The sequence below is a fragment of the Miscanthus floridulus genome, chromosome 6 (genome assembly GCF_019320115.1).
Source record: "Miscanthus floridulus cultivar M001 chromosome 6, ASM1932011v1, whole genome shotgun sequence".
NCBI classification, from domain to species: domain Eukaryota; kingdom Viridiplantae; phylum Streptophyta; class Magnoliopsida; order Poales; family Poaceae; genus Miscanthus; species Miscanthus floridulus.
The window spans coordinates 5,248,148-5,257,136 of record NC_089585.1 but is presented as its reverse complement, the minus strand read 5'-3'; the positions used below and the strand labels follow the sequence as shown (position 1 = coordinate 5,257,136).

General features: G+C 48.7%; 1 protein-coding gene across 1 annotated transcript; it reads right to left on the bottom strand.

The window, feature by feature from the left end:
* Positions 1-4,298: 4,298 nt before the first annotated feature.
* Positions 4,299-8,328, bottom strand: LOC136461557 (GDSL esterase/lipase At5g45910-like). The gene is made up of 3 exons (XM_066460834.1): positions 7,850-8,328; positions 7,090-7,728; positions 4,299-4,912 (listed from the first exon to the last, which is right to left on the bottom strand). Exons 1-3 carry the CDS (start codon positions 8,112-8,114, stop codon positions 4,677-4,679), a joined length of 1,140 nt encoding a protein of 379 aa, XP_066316931.1. The 5' UTR covers positions 8,115-8,328; the 3' UTR covers positions 4,299-4,676.
* Positions 8,329-8,989: the final 661 nt, after the last annotated feature.

Below are 8,989 nucleotides of genomic sequence, written 5' to 3'. Positions count from 1 at the left end.
ATAGTGCTTAGTGTTTTATTAGGTGATTAGCGTAGGTGCTTTGCGAAGTGCTTAGGTTGATTAGACCACCGCTTATGCGCTTGCTCTAGGTTTAGGCCTAGTGTGTGAGGTTTGCATAGCTCTTACCACTCGGTGCTTGCGCGCACCATTATTGTACATCGAAGGGGCTTGTAGTCTTGCGAGATCACACCAACCGAGTTTGTGGTGTGGCCGCCACCGTATACCGGAGGGAATAAGGCCTGCGGCGTTTTGGCTGGAAGCTTGATAGTGAAGACGGCGGGGAGCATCCGGGAGAGGCTTGCCGGAAGACACGTCGGAGACCCACTTGCGCGTGGGGAAGGCCCAAGGCTATCTACGGAGTTACCCGACCAGGAGCTTGGTCCTTGCGAGGGGCTCCAACGAGGACTAGGGGGAAGCTTGCGCGCTTCTCGATACCTCAGTAAAAATACCAGAGTCGTCGATGGGAGTTTGCATATCTCTACCTTGCTTTTTAGCTTCCGTATTTACATTGATTGCTTTACTCTTTTTTACGGTAGAGATAGCAACACACTAGCAAAATCATAGTTGCACATTTAGATAGTTTATCTTTTACATAGGTTTTGCTAAGGTTAGAAAAAGAGGTCAAAGTTCGAGAGTTAGAATTTTAAGTCGCCTAATTCAACCCCCCTCTTAGGCGTCACGGTCCCCTTCAAATGCCACCAAGGAGGGATTAGGTTGTACTTGCACATGTCAACAAAAGAAAAAAAAAGAAAGAAAACTCACGAGCTGTTTGACTCGAGCATGCTGCTTTTGTTTCTGCTTCTACCGAATCCCCTCCAAGCATGGTACAGCTTCTGCTTTCTCAACATCCCTGCAATGTTACACAGATCATGCCACCCAATTAATTTTGGTTGCCCATCTCATATCTCCATACACTAGGACACTATTACACTCAATACCAGCCACATAAGCATAAAAAATTAGAGATTACTTCAGGCAGTTCGGCTAGACACTTCTCCACAAGCATTAGCAACCACTCTGGTCCAGAATGCTAGAGATCATTTTCTGAAGGTAGAATCCACCACTTTCTCATAGCCTAATCCTCTTGAAACAGGACAGCAGTCTATCTATATTCCATATGCCAATCGAATAGTAGCCTCATACGTGACATTTCATATGCCAATCCAGTAGTAGGCACCAACAATCAAAGCAGAAAAGCAGCATAATATATAAACTCATAGCTGAAGAACTTTTTGCAGTGTCGTATCACAAGAACAAACTTAATGAGTGACTTCCATTTAGAAGAATAATCGAATCCTGCCTATTACAAGCTCCTAGCATATTTCGCTTCAAAAAAAACAAGCTCCTAGCATACAATCAGACCGTACCTCGTAGTACCAATAGGATTATTCCAAACTTTCTGGGACAGCAGCAAAGATATGCGATTCCTAACAGCCGCTGCGAGCATTGGAGACGGAAAAATATAGGCTTTTTGCAACTAAAATCGTGGAGAGAAAAGGATAGAAAGGGGAAACAGAATAGGATCCAAACGAAACCGGAAAACATCAGTTGAATCCTCATCAGCGGTTGATTGGTTCGTATCGTTGCTGGTTCGTGAAGTACTGCTGGCTGGTTTGTGTGAGAGAAAAATACTGTTCCGGTTGAAAATTTACAATCGTTTACGATAAGCCACAGCCAAATGAACAGGCTGATGCAGACACCGCGCTGTGCTTTGAGTGCCCCCAGACCATCACCGCCCCAGCCGAGCTCTAGCCACCTGCGTCAGAAGTCAGGGACCACGTGCGTAAGAAGACAGGACTCAGAAACCAACTTGTGCTAGATATAAGTTATAATTCATAAATGAGGGGAGATTGCATATTATTAGGACAAATTCTGTACTAACTTCATTGCATAAGTGCACATATTAATTGCTAAAACAGAGTGTCTAATTGTCTAGGCAGATAGTGACAAAATTTTAGGCAACTCAAATCATGTGAAATATTTTGAAGCAGCAGAAATAATTTACTTTGGCCGAGAAACAACAATTGCACAGGGTTCTTCGACCTCTCCTCCACGAAATCAATTCCAAGAACTTGTCCATGAGCTCACGAATGCCCACAGCCTGTATGCATCCATGAAGTTGCTCTGAACCCTGAGATCCAGTGAAGTTGGGAAGGCGCAACTTGATATCCAACCATGAGGCGACTGCGGAAAACACAAGCAGAAAACAACATTTTTTCAGTTTTATATACAAGCATGTACAAATGAAACTGCCAACAACACTCATGGATGCACCAAACCAAATAAAAGGTAAAATATGTGTAGTGTAAGCTAGAATTTGTTTGCATTATTTTTGCACTCCATAATTGTAGAAACAAAAATTCCAAGATGCCATTAAAAACTAACAAGTTATCCAATGACACACTCTGCCACAAACTTATAGACGCCTGAAGGAACCAACTTTCATGTACACAAGCAATTGTTCCTTTTACACAGACTAATTAGCGTACCAAAGAAAAAATATTATATGCAGGTGTTTCAAAAAAAATCAGATAGCTAGCACCAGTTTCTACACATGGACTGATAAATATATACATGAGCAAGCCTGTGGAGCTACTAAAATAACACTACTAAATTATAGAATGGGCTGAAATAACACTACTATATTACAGAGTGGACTAAAACAAAACTACTCATATAGCCAGGATATTTGCAGAATGGAACAAAAATAGCCCTTTCTCTTCTGAAAGTAGTGGTTCCAAATTAGCTTTTCTGTTTGACAAATAAAGCATAAAGAAACTGTAATTCCTTGGTAAATTTTATCACAACAGAATAATGCTATGGCTGTTGAGGAAAAAAAATTCCAAACGGAGAAGCTAATGTTCTTGTACTCAACAGTTTCAACATTGAATCCTGCAAAGATAAGACAATCATATCATTCTATCAATGAAACTACAGTAAATCCATACAATAAGTTGAAAACAGGAATATTTCATATTACTAACTTCAGATATATTTCATATACATAGGACGCTCCGAAAAGGATGGCATATTATTCAGAAGCCGACTATTTGTCAAGTACTAAAGCTACTCTCCTAACAATGCATTCCTATGTACGTATTAGGGAAGATACTTGTTTGAACAAAGGACAATTTATATATTAAAAAAACTGCAAACAACATGCATTCCATCTTGTAAAGTGTCAGTACACCCCTATTGCATTCCAGCTCATAAATTGTGCGGTCTATACCAGATGAAAACTAAAAATTGAGTGTGGTCACGCAGCTGGGTACGTGTGCGAGTTGAGTTGGACCTCATCGATACAAGCCGTGGCGGAGCCCTGCGTCCCACCCGTGCATCCCAGTCGTCAGCCTGCATGCTGTTGTGGATCTCGACCGGCCACCTGGCTGCTCGCTCGCGGATCCTGTTGTCTATCTGCGCGCCGCCGTGGACCCCGGCCACACGTTCGTAGATCCAGGCCGCCGGCCTGCGAGCCACGGTGGATCAGATCGGCCACCAAGCTCGATCGCCCGCAGAACCCCGCCCACACATCGCTCATGTTCGGAGCAGGGAAGTCACAAAGGATCTGCTCGAAGGAGAGAATGTTGACGATGAGGGCCTCGAGCCACCGTGGATCAGATCGGCCACCAAGCTCAATCGCCCGTAGAACCCGGCCCACACACTGCTCATGTTCAGAGCAGGGAAGTCACATAGGATCTGCTCGAAGGAGAGAATGTCGTCGATGAGCGATGACACAAGGCCGCAGATGCAGAAGATCCCGGACCAGCCTTCGGCCCTCCGCCACCGCCAACGCCACCGCACGCCATGGGGGAGGGGGCGCGGCCATGGGGAGGCTTCGCCGCCAGTGCCGCGTGCCCTTCGCCGAACCCTAGGCGTGGGCGCTCCTTCGCTTGGAGTGGAGCTGCCACCGTCTCCCGACCCAACCTCGCATTTTCGACTTCCCATATTCGAAACCGGTACGGATATGGGGGAGGGGGCGCGGCCATGGGAAAACGGTACGGATATTTTCCAACCGTATTCGAAACCGAATCCGTTTAGAGGGGTTGAGATCTGTCCGTATCCGAGTTCGGATATCCAACATCCGATATCGTATCCGTATCTGAATACTCAAATCGTATATTTATGATGTCGATATCCAATCGTATCCTATCCGACATAGTTGACACTGTCCGTATTCGAATCCGAATCCGGACAGAAATATGAAAACAAATGTAATATCGGTGATATCCGTCCGTATTCGATCCGTTTTCATCCCTACTCTCAGTTGTGATGTGCTTTGTTGCAGCATTGCTAAGACATTGTATTTTGATGCATCTTGCTTGATTGATGCTATGAGAATGATTTGATGCGTATCATATATATCTTGACTATGAGAAGCGGTACAGCTATGCTTGTGCAGTAATATCGACAAACAAATCCCAGACATCATCGATGTATCCTCAAAACAGAAACAACACAACCTACGTGTATGTAAACGAATTAATCTGAACAGAGCGCTGGCCTGTACGCTCGCCGGCCTGCGAGCCATCCTCCTCCCTGTTTCATTTTTGTTCTCTCTATAGCAACCAACCAATTTACAGGTCGGTGTCCCCGTCCCGGCGTCCGTGCGTAGAGGCGAATTAATCTGTACCTGTCGGCCAGCCAGTCGCGACCGGCGCTGGAAAAGACGATGGGTGTTAGCCGAGATGCTTGGTGTCGAGGATGGGCGGGTCGGCAAAGGGCCCGTAGAGCCAGCCCTTGGCGATGTGGCCGTAGGCGGCCTCGGTGAGGTGGATGCCGTCCCAGCTCCAGTGGTTGGAGGGGTCCTGGCACGCGTACGCCCCCGGCTCGCCGCACTTGGACGTCAGGTTGAAGTTGTACTCGCCCACGCCTGGCGCACCGCAGCAGGCCCGCGGTGTCTGCTTCAGCATCCCTGTGCAAAAAAAAAAAAGAAAAGGAAACGTCCATCAGAACATGCATGTAGCAAAAATATATTGTGCAATATATGTAGCAAAAATAAATTAGCAATACATCGCAGACAGATCGGCACTATATCACGGCGGTACATATATACTACACGTCTTGTCTTGTCTTGTCCTATGCTAAACGTCCAACATTGACGATGCGTACGTGCCACGGTTGACGTGGCATCCAAGCCATGTATGACACACCGGAGACTAGTAGTATTTCAGAACTGCAAACGTTCCTGAACATTGTGACGGAATATGCATGTGCTGACGATATGGGGGCACAGCTGGGCACGCACCGGTTACTAGCGTTGAGTGTCCCTTCACGAAACGTTGGCCAATGTTCTGGTAACGGTTAAATTTGCGCGTGTTTTTTGGTTTTTGGTAGAAGTTGAACTCGTACCAACTCCAAGGCTACCACGAGGGGCGAAGTTGGGCGAATCGTTCGTGCATGGCCACCGCTTATTGCTGAATGGTTAGAGCAGGGATAGGGAACAATTCGATCGAAAAGATCCATCACAAAAGAAAACAAAAGTCGAAAAGGTTGCAGCGGTTGAGTATGTCCCGTTATTTATTAACGGGAATCTCCAAAGCTTGATTCGGCCTTTGTACTTGATGAGGTTTGTTTGATTTGAGGTTTGGAGGTTGATGAGACCCTGAGTTATTCCAGTTGCCTTGCCTTCCTTGCCCCACGGTTCAATTTGTATACTCCTAGCGTTACTGTACGGTAACCTGCTGTGTGTTGGCTGGGGTTCTAGGCTTCTACTAAGCTAGGAAAGTACGAGTAGTACGCCATCCAGGAAAGGTCCACGGCTTCCACATCACATGGGGGGCATATGCAACTAGCTAATTAATCAAAGGCGTGTTAAGTACTATAGTGTAGTTATAGTATATTAGACTTTGGAGATGAGTACGTCCTATTGGGGAATTGACACGGTCACATACATCATCACTCCGATCCGCGGCACCGGCCAACACCTACGCGATAACGCGAGAGCGAGACCAGCACGCGCGCAGCTGCTGTCGGTCTGTTCGCTGGCTGGTTTCAGTCAGGGCTTATCAATTATGGTACAATATTTTTCTCTCACAATAAATCAGCACCAATCGAGCTTATCAACGCATAAACCAACCAGCGATCAGGCCTCGCCAACACACACTCACGGGCGCATTCTCTCGTGCGTGCCCGTTCAAAGTCGCTTGCTTATTTGCCGATGAGGTCACGAGGCCTCGCCAACACACACGCACGGGCGCAGGAATCGTACGCGATCGACCCAACCCAACCACCCCCTGATCTGTTGCTCGCCCAGAAATGCGTCAGACCGTGGATTTTTCCTCGGATTCACCGGTGCCGCCCCGGGGCTTCCGGCCGTTTACGGGTGATCGTGGGCCGTCGTCGAGCCAGCAATGGAAGCAGCCAGACCCATCGGTTTCGCCCAAATGTGGCCGTGCCCGTGGCCGCTTCTGCTCAATCATTATTCGATCCCATACTTTTCAGCTACATACATGCATGACCGGATCAAATGAATGAATGCTACTGCTTATATGCTGTGTCGTCCGCGTCGTGGTTGCTTTCTCGCTGAGTTGTTTTGATTCCCAGGGATTTAATTAGTCGTCTACGTCTACCTATGGAGTATTTATTTGATTTAATTTAATTTAATTAAGCGCTCACACAGCTGAGTGTTCGGCTGGACTGAATTCCAGCTTGTTCGGCTTATTTTTCTAGCCAAAACAATGTTTTTCTCTACCAACATTTTAGCATAAACAGCGTTTTCTAGTATAAACAGTAAAAAATCAGTCCAGCCGAACTCATCTCTAAATTGTCTTGTTCTCAGCCAAAGGTACCCCCCCCCCCCCCCCCCCCCCCCCCTCTCCTTCCTTAGCGTATCCTCCCTTTTTTCCTTTAAAAAATACGTGTCTTTTTTCAAAGCGAACCAACGAAACGGTCTCGGTGTTTTAAATCTTTTTCCTAAACAAACGGGACGTGGACTGGTGGTGGTCCCACGTGTCAGCGCCCGTCCACGTTGCCGTAACGAACCGAACTCGCTGCGACAGCCGTAGACGCAAACTGCCGTGACCACAGACGGGGCGGGCCACCGGAGACGCCGGCATCGATCAGGAGAGGGCGATGGGAATGGACACTCACCGTATTTCTCGGCGTGGAGGACGAACTGGATGGCGGGCGTGTAGTAGTCGGCGTACACGATGCGCACGCCGGGGTGCCGCGCCCGGAGCTCCTCGACCTTGCGGCGCAGCGCGGCGTTGTGCACCCAGGACAGCGTGTTGAGGTCCCTGATGCACCCGCTCCGGCCGCCGTACCCGTCGGCCTGCTTGCGGAAGATGGAGAGGTACACGGGGAAGCAGCCGATGGGGAGCACCCCGGGCACCACCAGGTCCACGGCGCCCGCCGCGATGAGCTTCTCCACTCCCTTCCCGATGGACTCCACCACGTGGGGCACGAACTCGTGCGCCTCGGACATGGGCCGGAACGCGAACAGCGGCGAGTTGTAGTCGTTCCCGCCGAACTCGCCCACGATGAACAGCGACCGCCGGAACAGGTCTCGGCACTCCTCCGGGGAGGTGCAGAGCTTGGGCTTCATGTCCTGGAACCACTGGATCTGCGTGTGCAGCGAGCCCGAGTTCCAGACCGTCTGACCGAGCCCGCGCTCCACGAAGAACGGCGTGTCGAGGGACGTCGCGCCCGTGATGGCGAAGTTGGCGCCCCGGTGGAACGTCGCGTTCTTCGCCTTGGACGGCGGCAGTAGCGGCACACCCAGCTCCTGCGCTGCTCAATCATCGCCGGCCGGGTGCATGCGGATCAGGAGGACAAGCAAGCCAAGCCAGCTATTAGAACGAGTGGCAATATATAATGCAACATGTATTTGTATCCATGCGCGCGTGCGTACCGATGAAGTCAACGACGAGGCGGCCGTCGGAGCAGCGGCCGGTGGGGTAGCCGAAGTAGTTCATGCCGTAGGGCAGGCGCGCCGTGGCGAGGTAGTCCGGGATGCCGTCCACCACGAGGTTGCCGGCGTCCACCAGGGAGTCCCCGAAGTTGAAGATGGCCGCGTACTCCCGCGCCGCCGCGGCCGCCCGCGGCGCCCACACGCACCCCGCGGCGAGGAGGACGAGGACGGCAGAGCACGCCACCGGCACCCGGCCACCACCCATGACGACGAAGACGATCGATCCAACGGAATCCACGGCACCGTCGTCGACCTTGCCCACGAGAAGGTGCCGGCCGGCGGCAAGCGCGTGTTCGTTGCTTGCTGCCTGCGCCTGCTCGCTCGCTCCCGCGTTTAAATCCCCGCGCGGAACGGAGCTGCTGGTTAAACTAATCAGGGGGTTTGGTTGCCCTGATTGGCCTGCGAGAAGAGGAGGACGACTGCAACTGGCTTGTTATATTAGCACGTTTGATCGGGTCTTTAGGACGGAGTGGTGGTGGCTAATTAATTAAAACGACACGACGATGCAGTCATGAGCACGACGTCGCGGCGTAGCTGGAGTTGAGCTCCAGCCCAGGTCACTCGCCTTATATTACAAGAAAGGTTGTCAAAATCGTTCGGTGGTCTACAAGTAAAATCGTAACTATGACATCGTAAACATAAGAATCACAATAACATAGACTTAATTTAGTGACCAAAATCGTAGCATGAAACTTCTTAGTCAAGATCATAAAGACGTACTCCTTCCATTTCTCTTTTATTAAACTCAGCTTGACATGACATAATAATAAACCACACTTCACTTCACTCTGTCAAACTTGAAAGTGTGACTTCTCGAAAAGTGAGATATATATTTATTTATGGAGTAGTTAATTACTTATTTTATTACATATTGTTTATATCTATAAATTTATAATATTGGATAGCACATTTAATTAAAAATCTTATCATATCAAGTTTTCGTTATACTAATTAAAAATTGTAAGTCAAAGTATTAGCCAAAGATTTTAAATTCAAATATTGATATGCCTGTGTGCCTTATAAAAGAGAACGGAGATGAGAGAGTATAATAATCGTACGGCAAAACCGTAGATTCTAACA